General features: G+C 41.7%; 2 protein-coding genes across 2 annotated transcripts; one reads left to right on the plus strand and one right to left on the minus strand.

The window, feature by feature from the left end:
- The first annotated feature begins 399 nt into the window (after positions 1–399).
- Positions 400–3,226, plus strand: LOC128712022 (ribonuclease Z, mitochondrial). Its single transcript, XM_053806915.1, has 6 exons — positions 400–1,640; positions 1,700–1,804; positions 1,868–2,092; positions 2,173–2,315; positions 2,386–2,546; positions 2,609–3,226. The coding sequence occupies exons 1-6, from the start codon at positions 400–402 to the stop codon at positions 3,224–3,226; spliced, it is 2,493 nt and encodes an 830-aa protein (XP_053662890.1).
- Positions 3,227–9,644: 6,418 nt separating this feature from the next.
- On the minus strand, positions 9,645–18,763 carry LOC128713455 (uncharacterized). Its single transcript, XM_053808316.1, has 5 exons — positions 18,563–18,763; positions 18,201–18,327; positions 17,981–18,133; positions 16,192–16,365; positions 9,645–9,820 (listed from the first exon to the last, which is right to left on the minus strand). The coding sequence occupies exons 1-5, from the start codon at positions 18,761–18,763 to the stop codon at positions 9,645–9,647; spliced, it is 831 nt and encodes a 276-aa protein (XP_053664291.1).
- Positions 18,764–27,057: the final 8,294 nt, after the last annotated feature.

Genomic DNA, 27,057 nt, shown 5'->3' on the forward strand with positions numbered 1-27,057 from the left:
AAAATAGCAATTAGAAGATGACCAAAACCATGCCAGTATCCAACCGCAATCTAGCTGCAAGAAAGTTCAATAACGATTTTTTTCTACAAACAACGATTTCAACTCCTGAACAGTCGCAGATAAATATTTGTCATCCATCTTGCTCCAATAATACAAGGCAAGGAGTAGTGCTGTACATTTGTGGTTAAATTATATTTAAACCCCGTGTATTAATCTCATTTTAATATTATAAATCAATCTGAAACGGTTGAACTAATTATCTATTTATGCCGGCTTTTTCGTAAACAAATACCTGTCAACTGTGGATAGGAAAAGTGATGCAAACGAACATATGATTTCGTTAACACGTTGTAATATATTGGTTTTGGAGTGTGATCGGTTCAATAGACCGCTCTATATATGTATACAGTTACCGGATTGGTGAAGTCGAATGTAGCTAGATCGATAGTGCCTAAACGTTGGAATTCCATCAATAAGAAATTGCACAAAGTGCTAAGTAAAATGCCACTAGATCCTAAACACATTGCCGAAGCCCAGAAGCAGCGATTGAAGTTGAAGCAAAAAGTATCGAAAGTATCGCCCGGCATTGTAAACCTTCAGGTGCTAGGATGTGGCGCACCGGGAACGCCGGCATCGGTATACCTATTCACGGATCAAACTCGCTATCTTTTTAACTGTGGCGAGGGTACGCAAAGGTTAGCGTACGAGCACAAAACGAAGCTGTCCTGCTTGGAGAACATTTTCATGACCCGTACTAACTGGGAGCGGATCGGTGGCCTGCCGGGAATATGTTTGACAATGCAAGACGTCGGCGTGCCGGCTGTATCGCTCCATGGGCCACCCGGTTTGGATGAGTTGTTCAAAGCGATGCGTCGGTTCGTCATACTAAAGGACATGAAAGTGGAAGCCTCCGAATATGCTACCGGAGACGTGTACGAAGACCACGTTATGACTCTTCAATACATTGTAATCAATCGCGAAACGAGCGAATTGAAAGCGGCCGAATCTGATGAAGAGCCAGCCCAGGAGGAGGCTCCCGTAGATGATACGGATTATTACGCGTACGAGAGAAAAAAGGAAACTGCCCAGCAGCCACAACAGGATAGCGCTAAAAACATTCGAACGATGGACTGGACAAAACGCGAGGAAAGTTCCGTAATGGCATACATTTGCAAACTGAAACCACGCCACGGACAACTGTCTTTGGAAAAATGCGTTGAACAGGGCGTTCCGCCCGGTCCATTGCTTGGACAGCTAAAGAATGGCAACGATGTTACCTTACCCGACGGACGTGTTGTTAAATCCGTTGACGTTCGAGCTCCAGACGATCCTGGACCCGTATTTATGTTCATTGACATTCCCTGTCGAGAGTATTTGAAAGATTTCTTGGCAAAGGGTGATTTGTTTGCGAAATATCAGCAACAAGCGACGGAGGAAGCGGATCAGGCAATTTTCGTTATACATTTTAGCCCACTCGATGTGATGCACTGTGAAGAATATCGGCAGTTTATGGATCAATTCTCTGCCAGCACCAGGCACATTGCATTGAACGAGGTGAATAGTTTTTCCGGTTATATTGCAGCTCACCGGATTCAATACCATTTGAATCAGTTAGATGAACAAATATTCCCACTGCTACGGTGAGTTAAGATAGATATATTAACTTTGCTCTGTTTAACCCAACCATTTTCCGCCGCAGAGAAGAGAACAATGAGTATGAAGTTCTTCCAGCGACTGATAGCGATCTGGTACGATCGTCATCTTTAAGTTACATGCACATTCGGCCACCCAAAGGGATCGACAGGTATGTGAGCAGTAGAAGATGGGTCTAAAATCCAATTCATTCAACCATTTTATTTTATTCTAGGACACAAGAAGCATTGATCAATCCAGCCGAGTACCTGAGTGAATTAGAATTGCTACCAGACTTTAAAGAAGCTCTAGGCGAATTAAAGCATCAACTGGTACAGCATAACAAGCGACGAACGGCGTCGGTCAGAGCACAACAATATCCACGCATGATCTTCCTCGGTACCGGGTCATCGATACCAAACAAAACGCGAAACGTTAGCGCAATTTTGATCTTAACTAGGTAGGAAAAATAGCAATGCGAGATAGACATCTAATGTTGTACTATAAGTTGTTAGACATAATGTTTGTCTATGTTTTTAGTAACCAATCCTCTATTCTGTTGGACTGTGGTGAAGGAACTGTTGGTCAGATATGGCGATTTTTCGGCAAAAGCCACGCTGAAACCGTCTTGCGATCGATAAAGGCGGTCTATATTTCGCATCTGCATGCCGACCACCATCTGGGTAAACAGTATATTTCATATAATCTATAAGAAAATGTAATCAATAATTTGTTTTTTTTTGTTAACTTCAGGACTAATTGGTTTATTGCAAGCACGTAATAAGTTGTTCGGCAATAGCTGTGAACGTTTGACACTGCTTGCACCGGAACAAATTTCCTACTGGCTTCGGTTGTACGATTGTCGCTTCGAAGCCATTCACAAAGACTATAGGCTCGTGAAGAATGCGGATCTGGTAAGTGAACTTTCGCAAGATATAGAAAAAGAAAAACAAAATAATGGAGTTTTGCTTTACAGCTAGAGAATTCCTTCAAAGATGAAAAATTGCTGGAGATGGGTATTAAAGAAATCGCTACCTGTCGTGTCCGACACTGTCCACACTCGTTCGGAGTTGCCTTAAAAGTGGTATCGGCTGGAACCCATCCGGAAACCAACATAGAAGGGGATGTAAAAATCACCTACAGCGGTGATACCATGCCTTGCGAAAGTCTGATCGCGCTGGGCCGTGATTCGACCGTTCTCATCCACGAGGCAACCATGGAGGACGAGTTGGCAGCGGAGGCACGCATCAAAATGCACAGCACTCTCTCGCAGGCGATCGATCAGGGACGGAAAATGAATGCCCGTTACACACTACTAACGCACTTCAGCCAGCGGTACGCTAAAATTCCGCGCCTTCGACCCGAACAGCAACAGTCGGGACTCGGAACCGATTTAGGAATAGCGTTTGACAACATGGAGGTAACGCTGGACGATTTACCTACACTGTGTAAGTTTTACCCGGCACTGAAAGCGATGTTTATAAGCCACTTTGAGGAAATGGAACAGAAAGCGATAAAACGAGGTAACAAAAAGTTACGTCTAGAGTCGGTAAAAAATAGCACCATAGGCAGCGCTTGTTCTCCAACGCGTTAAGTTTCGCTAGAATAAGGTATCATTAAAAGTTGTTAAAAGGGAATAAAACAAGTCATCAAAACTGTAATGAAATGCAACTCCTGTAAGCAACGGTGTAAGATTTTCAGAATATTCGATTTATTTCTCACTTCACTTAGTTCAATGTATAGGTTGTTTTGTTTTTCGTATTGACTAAATGTGTTTTTGCTTTGTTCCGATAGCTTTGTTATTTAAACACACCACCCTTGCGTTGTTGCCACATTCGCATACCATTTGCTCTTGTTACTCAAGCTTTTTCATGTCAACTGTATGGTTGTTTGCTTCCTTACGCTTATGCATCTTATAGTTTAAAGTTTTTCCTTAAATAAAGCATAGCAATGGAGAAAGTTGATTTCTTTTATTAATGTGTGATTTTTGTTTGTTTGTTTGTTCTGCACGTTTAAAGACTTATTTACCACGTTTGCTAAGTGCCACCTTAGTACGGTAATTTCTTATTCACTTATCTAACTTCGGTCGATTTGTAATGGTGCGCATTGTTTTTTTGTTTTGATGCTTTCTGTCCGAATGTTTTGGAAGAGATTCAAACAGCCACGCGGCTTGTGGGCAAGTGTAAACACGTGCTCTTATGATTCAGATATAAGATTGTATTTCTTGCATGTTGTTAGCGACATTTTGTGTTCCATCCATATCATCGTAGGTAGTTCTAGCTCGAGACCCACCAAAAGCCTCGGGTTCAACGAGGTGCCGATATAGGTATATTTTTTCTTTTATTTTTACAGCAGAAGGATAGGAAAAAACCGAATGCATTTCTGTTTGTGTGTGTGTGTGCATAAGTTTTGTTAGTTATGCGTTTTTTTTGTTATTAATTCTTCGTGATTAGTTGGTTTCAATTCATCGCTTCTTCCTTATTTCCAATCACATTTTTATTACTGATGCAGTCATATTAAGCTAGCGAAATGTTCAGTCGGTGAAAATGCCGATAATAATTAACGTTAATACTCCATACAAACTGTTATATTAAACGGTGTTATAAACAATGCTATTGGGATGGGTTGTTGCGGACCTCTACAGAGCAATGAACGCTGGTGACTGACGGACACTAGAACGTGGATACACACATGATTATTTCCCTCGTTTGTTTTGGCATCTTATCGAAGCAAAATTGCATATTCGAAAAACCGGTGTACCATGAAACAAGTTTCATAAGAAAAAGTTGGCAACATAAATTCGATAGTTTACGTGTTTTGATTAACGGAGGGGATTACACGGTGTATTGAAACTTTACTCGGTATGCAAGTTCGTCGTACTCATTTTATCTATCAGGTGTGGCATGCAGCATCTTCTAACTTTGTTTTGTACAAAACCCGGCCACAGAAAAAGGCAATACATATTGGTGTATTGGCAGATGATCAGAACGTATATCTTCCAGTTTAACAATCCACTATTATTACATCATGATATTATGCAGCTATATGGGTGAGATTATGTGGCAAAGATCTCCACATCTGCAAATACTTCTTCGAGAGCTGATCTCTCGACTCTTTGAACTTCCAACTAAAATTAATAATTGTTTTTCGAGAAAAACCTTTGAAGAAGGAATGATGTCCATGTCTATTACGGATGTCCATGTAAAACATAACATATATAAAACAGTAAACTGATAGATAAATGTGAAGCTTTAACTTCAAACGCTTTTACATGCTTAATTTTGGAGCACTCTGTTTACTTAGCATCGTGCTGTTCATAGCTTAGGTTGACAAATTCGTAAAAAGAACATTTAATTTGGAAGAAAAGCTATTGGCCTAACCTTATTCCCTAGTACCATTTCCCATTTACTTGTGCAATTCCATTTCGAATGATTTGTTCACATCGGTCAATTCATCTTTCGGCCGTTTCTATTTCCCTCGTAAATGGTTTGGTTGGGGTCCCTCTTTTGAAGTGTATTTCACGCGTTTTACTACTCGTAATTGATCGTGAGTTAGGTTTATTAGTGCTGAAAATGTGAAGATTTCAAACATTACTATTTTTCCCCACTGTTGTTGTTTGCTAACTTTCTTCGTTCATTATTGTGGTAAAAAAAAGGAAAACTAACTCGAGTGGATTTGTGAACCCGTTTGATGTATGCCATTATTGTGTGTGTGCGCTGGTATTTCTTTGTTCTGAGATTTACTGAGATGAGACGAGGGGGCAAAACGTTCCACTCCGTTCCCTTTGTTATACTGACCCCTTTACTGCATATGGAGGGGTTTTGCAGCAAACGGCATGCATTACGCATGAAACGATCGTGTACAAAGCGACTCGTCGCTTAAACATGCTTATAGAAAAAGTTTGAAAATAGATCTTAGCTATAAATTGGTCGGAGTATATCATGTTTTTTTTTTTCGTTTTTTAGATGTAATTTTACATACTTTTATTGATTTCTTTTAGTTAATTCTGCAGCTTTCGTAACTAACGCAGTCGCATCCTGTGTACATAAATGGAGCAGCTTTCATCAGGCGAAACGAAACGTTTTGTCTACCGTACTGTTAAAGGATTCGCCCCAACGTTCATTTTGTTTTACCTTCTCTTTTTAAAAAATAGCTCTGCCATTACTAACGACGCTAAAAACATCCAACATTGTATTTACCCAACAGTGAATTAAAAAAAGATAAACCAGATATCTATATGGATATAACAGATTAAAACTAAAGCCCGTCTAGTTTTTCAAGAATCCTAATGAAGCAATATTCTTTGCGTTGCTTTTCGATCCGCGAGATATCGTATGAGAAAATACCAGAACCTCAGGTTTACTACTCTGTTCAGGTCATCAATTTGTGCAGGTCTCGATATGGAATGATTTCTTGAGATTCTTTCGTGCTCTACCGCAAGTATCCTTTTTGTTTTGCATTGTGTTTTTTAAATGTATGAATCGCTTCGTTTTATATAAGGACATTCATTATTAGTCAAAATAGTACACAAACACACAAGACACAATTTTATCTGCCATTTGCACCTCTGTTTTGGTTGCTGATGTGAATCGGGTAGAATTCCTTTTTATTCCTTACTTGCAATATTCATGAAGTTTATGTGAATTTCTATTTATTTTATTTATTGTTTCATATCTTTCTTTTAAAAAATAATTAAATTTATTTAACTCATTAATTAAGTCCATAAAAGGTGGCAAGAATAACATTCCGAGCTGTTATGAAAACCATTTTGCTTCGATTTTACACATCCGCCATGCTGCCATGTACGGCATTTGCAATTTATAGTCCCCCATAATGCCGGTGTTGTTAAACGTGATGAGCTTGAAAATAATTCTTCCGGTAATATAAACATTTGCGGGTACACTTAAAACAACGGGTGCTCCTAAAAACAACCCACAGCTCTAAGCAACATCGCAAACAGCCAAAAGAGAGGCAAGTGTAGAGCACAGCCAAACCCACAAACAAACACAAAATTCATGAGCTAGGTAAACTTTTCCGTAATATATACACTTTATGTTCTATTCCAACAGCAGCAGCCACATGCGAGAAGTGTGAGCGAACGATAGATGAACCACTGACTGGGGTAACTTCTTCACTCCGGAACCCAAAGGATGAAGAAGGATGAGAAGTTTGTCAAGAATTTCGTATAATTATCTAGGCACCCCCAAACTGTATCACAACAGTGTGTGAACACAGCTGAGTTATGTAGGGTTTATAGGGAGGAAAAGCTTCGGTCCTTATCGTGGGACTCATACAAACATCTGCATCAAACCCTTGCGGACAGCTGGCTGGTGGACTTATTAAGGGCTGAGTAGAGGGTTCTTTGCAAAATTTTACTCTGTCTTTCAAGGTTAGGTCGGAAAACGTATTAAGACAACACACGTAGCCAGCCAGTAGTGCTGAATCGAATGTCAATCGGGTCAATTAACATGTGATCGTTTCTCGAGCAACATTTAAATTGATTCAAGATGGCTGCCCACATGTGACGATGGGCGCGAAGAGCGAATGTAAATATTTTCTCTGTGCGGAAAATGAATTTTAGTTTTTCGTGTTTAAGTTTGGTAAATACTTCTTTGGGTTCTTTGAGCGGAAAACAGCAGAGTGGTACCATTAAAGTAACAGATTATAAAAGGAACCACCTCATTAATTCCCTCTATCCGCCTTCTTTTGCCGTATCCTTTGCCACAAATGTTTCATGTAAGCGTATGTATCGTGGAAAAGGATTTACTTTCAGTTTACCAGTCCATTCAGTTGTCCGACGAAGGATTAATGTTTCGTCATTCTTTTAGCATTATTTAAGAGGAACAGCTGTTTTGCTTACCTTGGGGCAGTACGAAATAGTTCAGCCAGAAGTTGTATAATGTTTGATACTTCCTTTTGCCTTATGTTTGCTTCACTATCTATCGGTCCGACTGATTGTATGCGTTTGCGCCCATGAAATACGGTGAACGAATATCTTTGGTGTAGTGTTTTTTTGTTGTATTTGCGACATGTTTTGCATTAAATAAATGTTTTGTATTGCTAATTTCTATCGATTTATCTTCGGCATAAACGTTTTACTTGCCTTTAGCTATGTATAAATATGGTTGACACTTAAATACGAGTTGTGTAAATGCTTGTGGTACTGATGTTGCCGACTTTGCAACTTAGCAGACATGGCCTGTTGTAAGGCAAAATGGTTGGTGAATGTTTTTGAGCCACTCACATTCGCCTCGATGAATTATTTAACAACATTTTGAGTAAAATAAAGGTGAAAAAGAACATTAAAAAGCACCAGATCATTTGTTCGTGACAAGTTTGAAGTGAGCCAGAGCGTCATCTCAGCTAGTTTGTTGTTGTTGTTCCTTAAGATGTTACGGGAGCTTACATCGTATTGTGTGTAGCACATATTGAAGTGGCGTTATCAGTTATGTTTCATATTTAATTACATCACCCTCAATTCCTTCATTATCTAGTTTTCTTTCCGCAATCGATCGTTAGAATTACCCTTGTTAACGCGATTGTTACTTTTGCTCGTTTTCGCTGCTATCTGTCTGAATATCCCGTACGTCTCTGTGTGCGAACGGTTCTGTGATTGTGTGTATGGAATAAAGTAAAACATACTTAACATCAAAAAGGTAATAAACTATCACCCACATTCACATGTATACGATTAATGGAGACATGAAGTTTATTTGCATACACCCTCGGACAGTAAATATGCTCGTGTGCTGATCGCTGATTGCAGCATTAATATTTCACGCCTACAGCTATCTATCTCACGTATTGATCTCGATTACACACATGTATTACACTATTGGCGACTGCATAGTTACGATACGATGGCTAAATAGTGGAAGCCGCAATCGATTTTACTTTGTTTTAACGTCAGCAGAAGACTTTCGTCATAAATAGTTCACTTCGTCGCGTTCGACAGCATGTTGCAAAATAGATGCATCTGTGTAGAAGCTGTTGTATCAACAATGATGCTAACGTTCGAAAGCAAAATCCCCTCAAGCCATCAACAGACAGTAACTTTGGTGCAAGCTTATAGTGAGCTTGCAAAACGTGCAACCAGAAGCTGAGCGATATGGTTCATAATCGGATTGAATTTTGTGTAATGATTGCACCGATGGCTTCAGATAGCCCTTGCTTGTCCTCCCCAGTGCTGGTGGGGTGGTTAATAGTGTGTTCCCGGTGATTTTTCCTCGCGCGTTTCAGGACGATCACGCGTTGTGATTAATCTCAGTGGGAATTTAATTTGATTCGAGCGGATGTCAATCAATCAACCCGGTTGACTTTTCCCTTATGCTCGCTGGTACGCCCACACTTAATCATCTACTGTATTTTTATGTCGCACAGCGGGCATCTCTATGTTTGGGAAGCAGCGGGAGAAAAGATTTATCTTCCACCGTGTATCCCACCGTTAACGTATTAATCGAGATTTTGTTTTGTTGTACTGTGTAACTGTATTTCTATCCCTTTTTTGTTGATGCCTTTTAGGGGGTAAATAAAATGGATGCTGTGGGAATTCTCATTCCGCATAATCCAACGTTGTTGGTAGATTAGTTTGCTGCGCGATCGGGAGCTGATTGAGACTAATTTTAGCGATAATGTTCAGCTAATAGAAAGAAAATGTCTCACTAGCTCACATCCTAGTCGTATGTTTGGATAATGTGTTACAAAACCGGACATCGCGGAATGACAGCAAGATGCGTTGAGTTTGAAGTCAGTACGAAAATCGTCCTTTGCTTTGTGTGTTGAATATACTAATTTTGCCCACCCCTGTTACAATGTCCCGCCACGAAACTCCCCTCCCACCAGCAAAAAGCTCTACCAAAACTACAAAAAATCGTCATCACAATTCAGCGTCAGCCTACCGATACGACAACAGCCTGGACAACACCACAGATTTCCATCGGAACCGCCCGCCCGGACGCATGTTGCATCTTCCTCGTGTCGTGTTCCTTTGGGGTCTCCACGCGAGTCCGTGCTTAGATGTCGGTCATGTGTATCGCGCCAGTATGGCCGTTGCCCAGCAGCAACCGCTTGTCGTTATCAGCACCGGGTGGTGATTGGCCGACGTTCCGAGAGTAGTAATCCGCATCGCCGTAGCTGCTGTCCTCTTCCAAAATCTTCTCCAACAAAATTTCACCCGAAGCGCCCAGAACTGCTTTCGATGGCGGGCGGAATGCATTGTGAAAGGTTTCATTATCATTGGAGTGGAAATTGACGTAGCGAAGAACAGCAATTGAGAGTAAAACAAAAACAAGAAACGAAACGTTAAGTTATGTGGAAGATCAAAATTGTTGCTTAACAAAAAGAAGTATACATCAACGCACACACTATACACAGAGCTAACGCTTAATACCATTCGCAATACATACATTCAAAGACATAGAGATAGAGGAAGGGAAAAACAAAAAATAGGTCAAAAAACCGAAACAAGCGTCAAATTTGGACAGAGAATCGGAATTCAAAAACCATAAACAATTTATCTTCAAAAATCACAACAAAAACTCTTCCAATAGCCTGTTACAATCTTGCTTGCTTTCATCAAAAAGATACAAAAAGATACAAAATATAACATCATTCGTACAGAAAAAAACATGGCGCATACAAGCACATGGTAGCAGGCTAACCCAGGAAATGCAGGGTTTGTCACTTGTTATCTTAGCTCATATATCGAAATGAAGCGGAAAAGGCATGATCTAAGTGTGGGATGGGTTTCTTTTTTTTGCTACAGGAAATTAAGCCCTGTGAATGAAGGATTTACATTTTTCGTTATGCTTCGGCAATGGGTTTAAAACTAAGATGAAATGATATGCAAAGTGGAGCAAATACAGCGTACGTCAAATTGGGTTTCGCTTTTCTTTTCAAGTCAGTTTTCATTTGTTGCAAACAACATGAATAGCTAGGGCCAAAAATAATAAGCACGAAAACTTGGTTTAAAAGGGAGCTTGAGTGGAGAAAAACTGGAAACGGTCAAAAAGATGGAAACAAAACGAAGCAACCAAAAGTATCAAAGAGACAGTAAAAAAAAAGTCATTCAAATCGCGTTTGTTCTCACGAATGATTAAACTTTACCGACGAAGAGTGTTCATATTCAAACGACAAAATAAAACAGGAAAAGTGGGTCCGAAGTGCAATTTGCTAATGCAACACAAGCGCGGAAACGGCGTGAACTTAACATTAACACATAAAATCAATGGTACATCAGTGTCCTCGAATTCTCATTCCGGCCTTTTGTACGTCACTTGCTGTAAGACGGGAAACGGAATGGCAACACAATCCATCGCTACCACCCGATTTTGTGCCACCCGCACACTCTTTGCTAACGTTTACACGTTGGCCTGGGAGCGTGTATGTCTGTGCTGTTGAGGCCAATACACCTATTACACGGAGGGGTAGGTACGTTTAAGCTGCTAAGCAACCAGAAAGAAGCAGGAAGAAAGAGGAACAAGGGTTTACAAAACAAATAAATAATAAACATAATAAAACATGTGATCCATACAGAACGGAACAAAAGGGAAAAACTTTAAGAATAATTTCAATCTGTTTTACCATTCACCTTTTGTCTTGCGTAAAATGATTATTGATATTTCTGTGATTATTCTTTGGCATTGCTTAGCCACAACGAAGAAGGGAGCTTCATTAGAGTGGTTTTATTAATGTACCAACAAGATAGTTTTCTTTAAAATCCCGACCGCACGTACGGCGAGTGTTTAACGACATTTACACATCACACTAATATCGATACGGTGCGCATATTAGTTAATTATACTTTTATTAGTTTAGTTTTTTGTTGGATGTTTAGTTTGTACTTTGCGGTGGTGATTGCTTTCGTGTTTGGTTTAGTTTTTTTTTTGGTTTAATGTGTGTTTTTTTACTCGTTTAATAACTTTCGTTTTTCGATGTTTTAATCATTACGCTTATTGTTATTGCTTTCTGTTGAGCGATGAGATCGTACGCGTATTTATTTTACTATTTTTGCATATTTTTCTTCTTCCTCTTTTTCTAATATATCAAACAATTATCGGTGGCTGAGTTAAGGTAACAGCTTCGTGAGGCTTGCAATGGAACGGACGTAACGATGGCAGTATCACATTAATATCTCGACGTGTGGTTTATAGTTAGCTGGCATTATTAGTGCAACTAGGTTTTAATTTTATTTTTTTTAAAAGATGTAAACACAATAAACACATAAATTAAATAATAAAACAGAACCAAAAAGCAGGAAGATCCCAGAAGAAGGTTCCGGAAAGAGGAGAAAGAGAAAGAGAAGTATTAGAGTATGAGGAAATTCAATTAGAGATGAGTGTGTTTAAAAACAATGAAGGCAACACCGAGCAACCACCAGTTTTGTGTCATTCGCAAATAAAACTACACAGTTGAAGAAACGAACCAAAAGCAATAGGGGGAGCGTATCGGGAAATCTGTTTATTCATTAGTTTCTTTTTTTCCTTGTTTTTGTTAAGGCCAAACTCTATCGCCATCGCGTTTTGGCGCTTTGCCTAAATCGATACTCCGACTCGTACTATCTGAGTTCGAACGCTCTCGGGGTTTAAAACCGAAACATGCACTGTGGCATCAGGATTGCAACTGCAGTTCCAATTACGAACTCACAAATTCCGGGCTAAGGTTTGCTGCTGGCTCGAAGTTTCGAACTGTTTTGTGCAGCAGACAGTGTTTTGTTCACGCTGAAACCAATGATAATGAGCAACGAGTGCAACGAGCGAAGTTAGCTTCATAAAGTCACCCCCACAAACACAAATTCAATTTAGCACAATTTTGCCACTGAAAACAATCTCAAAGTATGAAGATGAGTGAATCAGACGTATGAAGACGTAAATTGATTTTTCAATATGTTCCCATTAAATTAATGAATGAATTAGAGATTGATAATTAATTGTAATAATTTAAGGGTATACTAACATAATAGAGCAAAGATAAATGAAATAACGGATTATTAACAAAAGCCATTAAAGCTTAAGAATCAATCAATTTAGTAATTGTTCGTTTTGTTCAATAGCAATATTGGATAAATCTGTATTTTAACTGATGAATATCTGCTTAATCGTTCAACTAAATCGGTCATTGCTAGCAAAGGTTAGGACAGCTTGGAATATTCCGTATGTACACAAAGTTTCACTGCAGAGGACATTGCAATGCGTAAATGAATTTCTGGATATTGAAGAATCTTTCGACATTCTTAACTCTCTCTTCAGATAGTCGATTGATGAAGTTTTGTATGAATCTTTAAAAAAAATCATCAGGAACAATACTATTCAATAGCCTTGTAAACAGTTTGAAATCATATTGGTTCGATCACTCATACACAATAGATTGCACAATTCCGCTAGCAAATGGCTGCAATAGACGAACGAAGAATCGCATTCAATATAGAAGTAAAAAAAACATTCGGATCGAGCAAAGCACGATGGAAAGCGACACACCCGGAAGAGAGCAAGATGACAAAAGGTCAACATAACGCAAGCAATTTTTAATCCAGCATTGACAAATAATGATACACGATGAAAGAGGATGTATGCCGGTGTACATGAACATTGGTCAAGGGTGGATTTGGAAAAAAAACGAAACACACAGTAAGGGCGTTTGAAGCAACAAACAGTTAGCGAGGAAAAAGTGGGATATCGAACGATGAACGTTTCGAAACGATGAGCAGAGGCCGTTTGCGTTGCATCACAGACGACAGCAAAAAGCCGAAAGGAAGAACAGGTAGTAAATAGGAGAAAAAAACGGAAATCTAACACACGACACACGACACATCAAACGTTCGGGAACGAAAACGTAGAAGAAGTGCTGCTTCAAGGAAGGATTTATTTGCTCAACTTGCCTTGCCGTGCCTTGCCTCTCTGTTGCATTTGGCCACTGGGATGAATCTCGAGCGATGACATTCTTACAAAGCATAGCCTTTTTGGGTTTGTTTGTTTGTTTTTTTTTTAAGTGCCATTGCCATGTGTTTGGTTTTATGTTCAACAATTGTATGTTACCCGTTTACCGTTTGACGTATGACAAATATTGAATAAACGCATAGCGTGGCATTTGGGGTCCGAAATGGCGTACGGTATGAGTTAGTTGGTTCAAATTGCCGTGAAAACCGAGCATAAATTGCATTGTTTTTATTGTGAAGCGTCCGTTATGCGCACCCGAATGGGCGATAGTTTAGGGTGTACAGGGCGAGAGGCGAGATAAAAACAAATGCATTCGTACAGAAAGATGGCAATGGGGTAGAAAAAACAGGTGGAAAATAGTTAAAATTTGAAGCATATATGCTGTGTCGGTGAGGATAGCGAATCATGAGCGTGAGGCATGAAGTTTGGTGAAATCGTGTGTGTATCACTGGCGTGCTGGTGTTTAACGCTTCTCCGGCTGAAGCTGTTTTTTATGTTATTGTGGTAAATCATGAAAAATGTCTAAGAAGATGACAAGCAACACCTGAAACCAGGTGTAGTGTAAAATTTGCATACGATCAAGGCGCTCTTTATACGAAGCACTTTTTGATGTGCAATTTCCGTTGCAGTCTCGTCAAGGTTCATTTTCAAAACACGAACCCTGGTGCTGGGTGTTTGCGAATATAGTTGCGTGAAGATACATATGGCCTAGTTGTTAGACGGGTTGTTAGTCGGAATGAAACTCCTCAGCCTCAACAATGATTCAATAACAGTATCAGACATTAATTTGGCAGCGTACGAAATTGGAACATGGTGGTTGCAATTGTTGCATATGGACGAGGAAGGTTTTTATCGGGTAAGTGTTAGAGTGAACAGGCAGCCGATTGCCGCTGTCTGTTAGACATTAGTCAAAATTAATCTGATGCGAGCTGATGCTGATATACACAAGTGAATGTTTGTTCGATTTGGATCACTCCCGACCCCCTTTTTCAACGGTTGGATACAACCGTTGCCGAGCTGTTGAATATTCATTACCATCATGCGCCTGCATCACTGTCGCGTCGCGTTATTGCGAACGACCGATGCAAATTACGCCCAGCAGATGGAGGCGCCTGGTGCTTTGTGAAACAGACTGGGCGCCTCCATTGTGTCAGCCGAACCGTTGTTCGTACGTAAACGGGTAATGAGTGACGCAGTGGGAGAAGTGGGTAAAAACAAATAAACCAGAAGAATGTGGTATCGGTATGAAACAAAACAGTGGAACAGTGGGGAATGGGGGACGGAGTTGTCGTATGTTGTGTACGGTTCATTAGATGCATAAGGTTAATTGACGGGAGATTATCCTTTCTTTTCTGTGCCCACTTCGATCGCGACAATGTTAAAGATGAATGCAATCGCAACCATTTTGCCATTAGAAGAATATTTTACTTCCCTATTAATATGCTTCAAAATTTCTAAAAACTTCTATCAAATGACATCCATTATTAAAGCTTCGACCATGGTCTCCATTAAACTATTATCAGTACTTCTTTTTGCATAATTCAATTTGCTGTTGAAAGAAACGTACAATGTGTAATTTTATAATAATTGACCCCCGGCAAAAGTGTTCTCCCTAGCAAACAGCAAGATAACAATTTTCCTTCCCGAGATGTGTTTGCATTTTTCATCATCCTCCGGATGGGATCCGAAGCACGATTAAAACTAATTTCTTTTTAATCCACCCAACGGAGGGTGAAATATGCCGCTGGGCAAACGGAGACCTTGAACATCTCGCATCGGAATGCCAGTTTGTTTGGAAGCGGAGAAAATAAAACACGTGAAAGAAAGGGCACAGCATAAAAGCAAAAACGAGCACACGAGCGTCGCCTGATGCTATCTGGATAAAATGTCGGATGGCGAACAGCATCTGACTCCAAACACCAACCGGTCGTTATCGATCGAGAATGCACCATCTTGCAACATGGTATAGCAGTTACTCGGCCTGCTTTGCAGTTGTATCCCGCACGGAACGGTTGTGGTCTGCGGAGTCAAGTGGGCCAAAACTCCCGTACAAACGATACCGAGGTACAACAGAGGAATAGTTTGATGTTACAAAATTAAACAAAACTTAAAATAGCGAAATGAAAAAAACGCAAAATTCGGAAGTATAAGAAGCCAAATTGTCAAGTGATGAAACGGGAATGGAAAAGAAAGCGATAGAGAACAGAAAAGAAAAATGACCGAGTTTGAGAAATAAAACAAGATTAATGTGCTTCCCTGGATACGATACGATGCAATTTATGAGGTGCTATACTGTGGCATGAAAAGGGCTAGTCCATAAAAGAAGAAACACTAACCGGAGTTCGGTGTGTGTGTGTGTGTGAGTGTATGATTTTGTGTGTGTGTGATGATTTTTGCAGCTAATAATGTGATGGAAGTGCTATTATAATGGGTACGTGCTAGTCGCGGAATATAAAATGTACTAATGAACTTGAACAGAAGCAAGGGATGCGGTGATGGATGGTGATTGGTGCCGGTGGTAGTGGTGGTGATGATGGTGGTGGTGGTGGTGGTGGTGGTTTGCTAAGCAACGACAGAAGGTCATTCATGCCCTTCGTTGCTGGGGATATTAACGAGCTCGCCTTACCTCCGGACGGTGTTGTCGGAGTGACCACCTCGCTGCTGGTCGGCGTCAGCAGCACATTCGAGTTGGAAAGATCGTCCAGCCCCCTTTCGGCAGCACCCTTCTGTATCTGCATGGCTTTGCGGTGATGGCGTGTGGTCAGACCGCCAGTTTCCACGTCACGTTCCAGTCGATGACCTGTGCGAAGAAACGGCAAAGGATAAAGTAAAACGAAAACCCTCAATGACGAAGCCAGAACGACGAAATGACCAAATCGATAATGAAACCGATCAATCGACCCCTCCTCAAATCCCCCGACCCCAAAACAAGAAATTCAAAAGAGGGCCACGGTTTTATGACGTACTTCTTGCTGCTGGCCGATATCAAAAGCACGTCCGGTTGTGCACATGCGGCTAAATGGGGAAATTCCATTCCGAAAATGGAATGTGAACCGTGGCCGGTTCCTATAACCCACAGCCTCCGGAAGCAGCATTCCAGGCCACATTGACGGCATCGTTAATCGATATCTACGTATCTAAGCTTTCTTTGAATGGGTGAGCATATTGATTTATATTTGTCGTGTTTTCCTTTTGCCCTTCTGAAATAGGACGCGAGTTTCTTTGCTTCCGGAGTGATATGGCACTTTACAGCCGACCCACATCGTCGCAAGGTGCTATTTTTTGTTTAGATTCGTTCGGTGGATTTTGGGTTTAGTTTGGTCCCAGTGAAATGAAGCTCAACGTGTTCATGCTTCCCTACAGATGGAAGTTGACAAAGACACGTGTATGGCAAGAAAAGCACCAGCTGCTTCCTGCCGGAGACGCTGGAACTTTCACCAGTGTTAATACCGACGAATAGGTTCACATTCTTAGAATAGGGACAAAGTTAATCCATTTGGAAATAAATTGATGGTTAAATGCCATTTATGAAAGGTCATATTTCTCAATGAAATGGTTCGTTTTTTGATATTTATCTTGATTTTTTTACACAAAATCCAAGATCCAACACAAAACATTAATAAAAGCGATGTGAAATATGTGTTTAGACATTTGAGGTGCACATATAAATTCTGCTTCGTTTGATAATAAATTTCTGCTTTCAAAAGACTAAAAAAAAACACAATCTAAAAGGATATTCTCCATAGCTCGAAGACCTTGGCACAATAATGCTAGCATCACAAAAACAAACCTTGGCGCTTGGCTGTAATCAATTTAGCGTGTAACGATTGTACAAAGAAAATGCTGACCATGAAAACATAAAACGGTGGCATTTTGATACGATGAATAATATATCGCTAGCCACATTTGCCAACTTCCCTCCAGCGTTCTTAGTGGCGCACAGATACAGAAGCACGATGACCCAGTCGTCGTCGTGCTGCCGGACTGACGGACAACGACTAGACGGGCCGGAACGGAACTTTCGGCTAAATTATACACAAGACGCAACCGAACGGCGTTCTCAAACTGACTGAGGTCAATCGAAAGTGAAGTGTCACGTGCGTTATTGTGCTTTTCCTGCCTTGCTGTCGAATAGAACATTGCACGGCCGAGAAGAAAAAAATCCCACCAGCCACGCAAATGCTAGAAGTGTGCTATTTCGTGTTGCGCCGGGAAGAAAATCCCACAACTAATCATTTATTTACTCTGCCAGCGGATGGAGCGAATCGACAGGCGCGTCGAGCTGTTCGAAATGCACCCACAATTGCCGGCTGATTGTCGACTAATCGGATGTGGCATTTAACTCGCCATCATTTCCCTAAGTGGTTCCCTCGCTCAGGGAGGGAATTGTTTTGGGCGACTGTGGGAGTACTTACCGGACCGGGAACGTGTCAGCTGTCGCTGGACGTAGCTCTCGAGATCCTGCTCCTCTCGATTACTTATCACACAGTTCAGAATGATTAGAAATATGCCCAGACCGACGGCAAACAGTCCCGTGCATATCAGTTCATTCCACCAGGAGCCTTTGCCTGTAACGCAAGAAGATTATGCATTGATAACGGTGAGTTGCCGTGCGTTTGACAGTGCGTCACTTACCTAGCAGGTGCCACGATTGTTGCGGTTGATTGGATAGATTATCTGGAAAAAATCCAGCGCCTAGTAAAAAGATTCCGAAAACTACGAACACGACTCCTATGTGCAGCATGCCAATACTGGTGACTACCTACGGAGGACAGAGGGATGAGCATGTGGAGAGTTTGAGAGTGAGTCGATGAATTTCCGTTCCGTTGCGTGATGTGGTCCAATCTAATTTCCTGTCCCAAAGCTAAGTGTCCGTTTGGTGATTCACCCGAGCACTAGCATTTGGAACTCTCTAGGATTCTTCTCAATCTACCGTCACACAGTGAAGAAGAGGTTATGTACTCCCTCCACGGGTGGATACCCACGACGGTACTTACTTTCGTATCTAAATTATTATTATCGGTGATGTGCACTTTCTGGGGGTGGAATTTTCGACGTGTTGAACCGTGCGGCGAATGGGTGTCGCCGCTTTCCGAGCTCTGTATGCTGTAGCGGCGTTCCCGGGCCTTGCGCTGATTGTCGCGTCTCTTGCGCTGCCGTTTGATGGCAAGCGCCGAATGGATGCCCACCGAATGCATCTTGTGCTGTCGTTTAAGCCCTTGCTACTGCGATGATGTCTGGCGTCCTGGAGAGAGAAACAAATTACAGCGATGAGTGTGAGGTTGCATTGAGCGTGAGTGTGGTGACAATCGATGCACTTGATAAGTCACAGCATCATCAGCGCATGAAGTGAACTCATCCATTATAATAATCCGGTTCGGTACGGGAACGAGCTGACTGGCATCCCGAAAACGCCACGATAGGTGGTACAGATATGTAGACCACCGCTGTAAAAATAATCCGATAATGGTTTACGGTAATGAATGCTATCGGGCAACAGACTAGGCAGCCGAGCAAATGGTGGTCACCAGAGGAATGAGACCACTTTCATAACCTGTCAAGCGGCCAACGTCGTAAAGCATTCTCGAGCGTCGAGTGTTTCATGAAATATTTGGCATTTCACAACCCATCTTAGAGTGTGTGTGTGTGTGTGGCATGTGTGGAGAGATAACATAGTTTATAGCTCCTCACATTGAATTCTGTCGATTTTGATATGTAATGAGATCATTTCATTTGCTTGATAGTCTTGTTTATGACTGTGAAAAGCAATGGGTTTGGTGAGCAATGGGAAACAACATGATGGAAGTAGCTTGTTGCTAGCGCCATTTGGTCTGACATTCCTGGCTATCTCACATTTCTGAGAAACACAATCCATTCAAGTATAGAAACCCAGACCAGGCGTATTATTGAGACGAACTAACTAGCTGCTACGAATGAGATATAGTTAAAGTAATTTACATAAATTATTAAATTATAGCTAGACTTTTGAAACTGAATAATAACGCCTGGGTTTTTAAGCTCTCATTTTGCATTTCTCCTCGTACGAAGCTTGTGTGCCTGGTTTGTGTTCTATTTGAATTTGATGGTAATGAAATGCCGAAGCAAAAGTAGTGTTTTAGGTGATCCAATTTCGCCATATTTATATGGACTACCGACTACCGCTTTTGGCAGAAAGCGCTTTGGTAGTCGTTCTGAGAAATTCGTTTGAAACAGCTCTGAATTTAAAATTATTGCATTAGGAATCCCTGGATATCGCATGGGGGTTATAGTTTGAAATGAAGTCCACAATTAGGGCTCAACTTTAGTTGAGTAGTTGACTGTCATATCCAGTTATGTTATATTTCTCTGTCTCTCGATGTCACCTTATGACATAGCTGCTTAAAGACATTTAAAGACATATTAAAATTTAAGTTTAAAGTTGATTAGTAAATTTAGTTATGGTTTCATTAGCTACTTTTCCTCTTACTTTTAACCATAATTGAAAACGAGATCACCTGCTATGCGGACGTAAAAAGGACATAATAAAGTGCTGATTCAGCTATAATTTTCCACCTCTGCATCATCTAATTACGAAAAGAACACATTTTCCGCCAGCTTTACCAGCAGCAATGATTGCAATAGTCCAAAGAACAGCAAAAGGTATAACTTCTCTTGCATGCAAACGCCACACGCACACACAACGAATCGATAACATGACACCGATCAACGTTCAACTGTTAACCTAATCAATCGGCAAAGACAAATCCAGCGATGGCAATCGTAATTATCCAGCCCGTCTATCAATCGATCGAACGAACCATCTCGATTGAAACGCATTCGATCCAATTAGTTACTGAATGGTCTTTTTACGTTCATCCCTTCGTTAGCCGAGACCAAAGATACATTGATCACGAAATTAATTCGATTTACTTAAGCAGAAGCAATTAGCCTGCAAGGGAGCAAATGGTTGGGTGGTTTTTTCGCAATAAATTGACCTAAATGTAAATTGGTGCCGATTTCTGTAACATGCACGCCGCCTTTCAATAGGTAGTTTGGACACTCGGGTAGGTACACGTATGAACTAGGGCGTCTGAATGTTTATTCTCAACGGTACAACCATGGCTAGCTTTAATCAAATAAAGGGGTGTTCTTCATTTTGAAACCGTAAAGTAATATGCCTGTGCTTGAATTCATAAGCTTATTATTCCGGTGTGTTTCGCTGCTGCTGCTGGTTTCCAGTTTTTAGCAAAGGTCCACAGCACCAAACGTACTCACAAATGAAAATCAATAAAACATCCGCACACACTCTGGGGATGGGTTTTCCTACACAAATAACCCACCCGGCATCCGAATGTTTCGTTCGCAACGGACAGCATAAGCGCTGGGAATTGAGTTATGTGCCGCGTATTGCGAATGTGTCCTGACGGTGCTCCGTATGGCACTGGGGCTGTTTGTCGGACAAACTTGTGACGGGTTAGAACGGTCGCTGGAGGGTGTCTCCGTCAAACTTTGTGCGAAATTCAATTTCGTGAGCACCACCTTTTTTATTCATCCGTTTTTCCCCAGCACCTGCACGATTATTCGTAACTGAGCACTGTAAATGAACGATAGAAGAGCAACAACAACAGAAAAAAAAACCCACAAGAAGCAATAAAACCAACGCATCGCACAGTTAGCCGGGTGTAATGACGCCACAATGCCCGGCAGCGGTAGCATTTGGCAGCTGACATTTGGTAAATTTTCCAAAACAAACCGTTTACTGGCCGTTGAGTTTATCGGTCAACCCGGTGGCCGGTGAAAAAAATGGTTCCAAGGACCTTCGCCTAAGCGACCACATGCAGATCAGGCCGCTGTGTAATGAGTCATGGTGGGAGTTTGGTTAGGTTTTTTTTTTCTTTTCCCATTCTCACTACTTAACCATTCACGAACACACACATCGATTCAAAACCCTGCTGGGAAAAACGCTTCCATAGAGTTGGAGCCGGCAATCGAAGTCAGAACACGAACGAAGAAGAAAAAAGGTTCGAGCGTGGGACTCAATACAATATTGCGTTTTGGGAGGCTATTACTGTGGGGCCATGATAGCCACCCATCTGTGAGCCTTCCGCACACAAAACCCTGCCCCACGAACATCTTCCAATAGTGGAAGGACCTTCTGCTTTTTTTTGTTGTTGCCTGTCGGCACGTGTACTGATTCGCGCATGTCTTCTGAAGCTGACGATGCGGTTGTTTTGACTGTCAATTACAAGCCTATGCGAAGTTGGCAGAAACTTTACATCCGATTCCCGCTGATGCAAAAGATGGGAGCTTTTTTTACTGCTCATATGGCTGAGCGTGTCATTTGTTCTTATACAACTTAGTTTATTTATCGCACTTCAGAATGTGGGGAGTTTGATTAGTGTGACAGATGCAGGAATGCTTTACGGATTGAATTAATTAAAACAGAACTCACAAACAATCATTCTAGCAAAATCATCACACAAGCTGCTGACTATATGCGCAAAAGTTGTTTTGAAAAAACAAGTCTAAACATTTACATTTAATATGACAAAAAAGTCTTTACGTGAGTTGATTAATAAATTAAATTTCATATTTACGTCTTCCTCTAATGCACCTTCAAATGCTACTGAAACCGACAGGTACCCAACTTATCGCCCAGCAACGAAACTTTGCAAAACATTTCAAACTGTATATACGCGCTTTTCGAGTCACTCAGGCCAGGTTGTTTAATCATTCGAGTGGCCGACTGCCTAGAGCTCGCTCAAAAACCACTGAGGTCATAATTCCTGACAGCCCCACAACCACAAGCGCCCAACCGCTGCAAGTATTTTCCGCTTCGGGGTTGGGTGGTCGACCATCAGGTCGGGCTGTCAGTGGCGTGTTTTGGATGAATTGCCACCGATTGTCGTTTGTCAGTCGCCCGACCCGGAGACCCGGGAACTTGTGGCGTACGGAAGGGATTTTGGAACAGTACCTTATTTACATTTATGTTTGCCTGTGGTTACACCCGGGCTAGTAGCTACTGAGAGTGTGTTATTTGGTGTGTATTTTTTCCCCCTTACTGCTAGTATCGGCTCTCGCTCGCACACGCACACAAATCACAAGCGGTGAGTTTGCTATTGATTTTACAATCAATTTGGCACTTTCGATAAACCATCCGGTAGGCAACCCAACGAATGAAACGTGCAGTGGAGATGTTATTGTATCTCTTGCAGGTTAATGTGACTAAATAAGCTGAAAAGTGTCAAACGGAGCTTTATAGGGGTAAAGCGTGCACCAGGAGCAAACAGAAAGATTAAAGGAATGTCCCATATGCCGGGAGACAGCATCTCATGCGTATCCATTTCAACGTCGCCACGAGAAGAGCCACTTTTTTCGCCTGCAAGCTTTACCCGGTGCGTGTGGAAAATTAGTCCCTTTTTTGGATGGTTGTATTGTAACGAAGCTGCTTATTGCTTCATTTTTCGTTTTCCTTTCCTTTGCTGACGATTGGTCCCTTCTTCTCGTACGTTTAGGCACGGAAAAGTCGATTTTCAACGCTGATGCTGATTATTGCTATCCCGAGGACCTTGGCGACATCATGAAACCCGAGCAGACCGGCATTGCTGATAACAGTAAATTTGGTAAGGATTCAAGGATTTGCAAGGTCCTATGCCTTCTACGTATAGCGGCTGAGATTCCCGGCGAGGTACGACCGAAGTTACAGGACGAGAATGCCGGGTAAGACACTCTTCAGCAAAAATTCTGAAAAATGGTTTGGCATTAGCAAACTTCTTTTGCCCGGGGTTTTGCTTGTATTTTCTCCGAAAAAACCACCAACCCCTCCCCCTCTACACACACACACACAGAGTGTAATGTTTGCCTGCCTTGGCTTGTGATTTCAACTGGCGCCTAAAAGTGTTCTTTGCACATTGTCACGCAACTCTTCCCCCGTGTCATCTACACCATCAAACCGCCTGTCCTGGAATGTCGAAGGGATAACAAAATATTTGCTTTGAAATCGAATCGATCATGGCGTATCGTGCGCCGCTATGCACAAAGCACCAGCCCAGTGAATGTACGTGGTGAAAAGATGTGATTTGCACATTAATGGTGTGTTTCCGTGCGGCTGCCAATCCAGCGGACAGCGGTGTTGGGGATGTTTGAAAGCAACGATTTTCCGCGTGTTAAAGTAAACCATTATAAATACGAGGGATGAAAAACACGATGAAGATAAACGCATCGCACTGCTCAGTACAATACATTACACTCTGTCAAACCCAGCGCCTACAATTTATGAGCGCTTCTGTGTTGAACCATCCGAGCTTTTCCTCGGCTGTGCATGACCGGTGCGATGGGAAATGGGCTAAAAGTTTAGGGACGGCGAGCGACATACCATCGGAAGAGGAAAATCTCTTAGTCACGGTATTTACAATTCAACGCCCGGAAATCACGTCCGCACACACATATGTGCATGCCTGTTTTGGATTGTTAATGTGAGTGAATGGTCATTTATCAATGGTTCCGATCGATTCGACACTTTAGCGTGTTCAGGACAATTGTTTTAGTTCTGCTTTTTTTTTCTTCGTTTATTTCCGGTTTGTTGGTTGAACGCGTGTGTGTATCAGGAAAAGCGTAAAGAGCGTCGTATCACGCACACAATAAATAAGGTAATTGGGACCACTGACAGCAGATTGAATAAATCTCAATCGACGTACGTGAAATCGACTTTTAGGCAGACGAGTAAAAGGGACACAAAGGAAAAAAAAACTTTTTGGAAGAGTTTCACTTCATTAGTTTCTGTTTGTTCAAGTCGAAGTATATGTACCGTAGCGAAACGTGAAACTTTTTCTTCTTACTTGCCTTAACGATCGTTTGGGTCATGTATCTGTCATATTAATGGCAGACTAGAATTGGTTTTCTCTTTTATCCGGCAAATCATTCTTCGTTACAGAGGTCGATGCAGATGAGAATCGCGTTAAGATCTTTCGCGTATTTGACCATATGCTGAAGTGCGACATCACGATATCGTGAAGATCATATGAAATTACAGCATATATACATCAGATCATTATTCAATTGAAGCTGTCTTTGTAGATCTAGATAAGTAATTTTGAAATCAAACTTGTTACTGTTCTAAAAGGTAATCTCAGTATTGCTATTCAAGTTTCATGCAATTGAAGATCGTATGAAGATTAACTGAAGTTTACGACTCATGCAATTTATGCTCTTCAATAAATTGAAAACTAAACATCTCGCATTAAAAACTCGACTAATGTGCTCTCTTCCAACCCACATAAATGTAGGCATTTATTTCACAAAATCAGATTTATCGATAGTCACATCCCATGAATCCTTTCACACATAGGATGAAACGACTTACACACGCAATTATTTCACTCAGTCTTGGAACACGCAAAACCGACCCTTTTTCAACAGGTACTTGAAAAGGTAGAGCGTTGTAGTATTTCTATCCATCACGATGCGTCTCATCCGTTCCATACTATCCAAGACCAAAGCTGTCCTTTTTCGGTTTCCCAGCCAGGGTAACCTTCTTAACCTTGATGTTTGAAGAGCTAACCGCACCCGCCAGACTTATGGTTATGAATGTTTAATTAGATTGTTATTGAGTGTAGGATTTGTTTCAGAGACCTCAGAAGTGGGAGAAATCTCAAACAAACTACCACCGTAACCGTGAGGGGCTGTGATCGAAGAAAAGGGTACCGAACGTGTTCCGCATTTGAACGTCGAAAACCCTTTGTTGGTAGTTGTTGAAAGGGTCGAACACGCTCGAGTTTTTTATTTTGCTTTCCAATTTAAAGACGTACAAAATGTGCACTGGGAAATTCAATTTCCAATAAATAAATCAACACAAACGAGCTGTAAACGTATACCGTGTATGTTTATTCGCTTGTTCACAAGCTCCCGTGGGTAGGCCTACGAATGATCTCTCGGACGCTGTGTACATCTTCCGTTATCAAAAGGATGGGCCCTTGAACGTGTTATTGATGTAATAAACATTCCTACCACTTCCGACTGATCCCGAAGCACAATCCTCCTCTATGTTAATTCATACGACAAAGGAGGTCGTCGTGCTCTGCTGCCATACGAGGACATCCTAAAACAAACGCCGAGCGTTTCATTGTACTTTACGGTGTGTGGTGGGACATGTATTCCACAAAGATGATTCGTAAAGCCAACCTACTGTCGTAAGCTATTGTTTGCGGCCGTGATGCACTCGGCCGACCATCCTTTCGCTTCCATTACGTCGTTTGTCATGCAGAGCAGCAGCTCAGCTGTTCCGAGCAAAAGCGCATTTTCAATGCACTTGTGGCAAATACTGCAGCCTGCCAGTATGCGAACAACCCTACTTGCTCTGTTGCACCCTGGGCCAAAATGTCAATAGCTTTTGTGTGTTGGAAGAGCTTACGCGGCAGTTGAAGCGAACGGAAGAAAAAAGGGAAACTTCCCTGCTAGAAGATCCACCCGCAACAGCTGTCAATGGCACCCGTTCAGTGGATTTATTTCAATTCCCGTTTTTTGCTGCTGTTCCGAACAGCTACTTTCGGCACGATTGAAGAGTTTGAGCAAAGAGAAGAAAAAGAAAAACACTGAATTTTCTCGATAGGATTTCCCCAACATCCAACCGACTTCGAATCACGTTCTTATACGGCAAGTGCTGTCACGTTGCAGAAACAGCTGGCCAGCACCCTAGACCGAAGGCCTGTTGCGTCATGTGCTACCGGGTAAACGCTGTCAAATCGGAGCAGTTTCATTATTTTTCATTTGCAACCGAAAATTTATGGGTTCGCTCACTGCATCGGACGGCCTATTGTCAATCAACCCGTCAATCAGGGACGCCCGGGGAAAAAGTCCTAAAAATGAAAGCAAAAAACAATCCACACACACAAATCGTCCAACGAAGAGGCAACATCCTCGACTCCAACGATCAGCCCGGGGCAGTAGATTCGGTAAACAAAATTCGACGCATAAATTTGCATATGTCTCCGGGGAGTGATGGGAACTAATGAATGTGGCCGGGCTCCTCCCAGTAGCCGAGTATCATAAATTATCGCCACCCAACCTGACGCACATGGGCCACAATCAGCGTACCAAACACCCCAAAAAGAAGCAGGACCACGCTGTCCTGCTGGCGCATTCAGAGTTTGCTGTGCGTCTCGAACCGAGAGCATAAGGATGTGTACGATTCCTTCCTCGTAAGCAGGGTAGCAAAATGGTACGCTTTTAACCTTGTCATTACTATGACGCTGGCACAGCATGATCTCGAGGGAAATCTCAAATGTTGCTCCTCTTATGAGTGTACACAACAGGACCGTACACGACCGCGGTCCCATTGGCAAATGGCAAGAAAAGTGTGTCAATTCGTTGGAACCCACCCAAATGGACACGAATTTGGGGGATGGCCCACAAAATGGTTATGACGCCGTGATGCTTTTGAACGATGACCAAACAGGGAGCCAAACGGCATCAAAAAGGTCCTCTCCTCCCATTCAAACTATCCCCCTGTTTTGAT

The sequence above is a fragment of the Anopheles marshallii genome, chromosome 3 (assembly GCF_943734725.1).
Source record: "Anopheles marshallii chromosome 3, idAnoMarsDA_429_01, whole genome shotgun sequence".
Taxonomy (NCBI): Eukaryota; Metazoa; Arthropoda; class Insecta; order Diptera; family Culicidae; genus Anopheles; species Anopheles marshallii.

Excerpts from the sequence above, each read along its gene's own strand:
- LOC128712022 (XM_053806915.1), top strand. The coding sequence starts at position 400 with ATGTATACAGTTACCGGATTGGTGAAGTCGAATGTAGCTAGATCGATA. Across the intron at positions 1,641-1,699 it reads CAAATATTCCCACTGCTACG|AGAAGAGAACAATGAGTATG; the intron begins GTGAGTTAAGAT and ends TTTCCGCCGCAG. Across the intron at positions 2,547-2,608 it reads TCGTGAAGAATGCGGATCTG|CTAGAGAATTCCTTCAAAGA; the intron begins GTAAGTGAACTT and ends TTTGCTTTACAG.
- LOC128713455 (XM_053808316.1), bottom strand. The coding sequence starts at position 18,763 with ATGCATTCGGTGGGCATCCATTCGGCGCTTGCCATCAAACGGCAGCGC. Across the intron at positions 18,328-18,562 it reads ATAATAATTTAGATACGAAA|GTAGTCACCAGTATTGGCAT; the intron begins GTAAGTACCGTC and ends TGTCCTCCGTAG. Across the intron at positions 16,366-17,980 it reads GCTGACACGTTCCCGGTCCG|GTCATCGACTGGAACGTGAC; the intron begins GTAAGTACTCCC and ends TTCTTCGCACAG.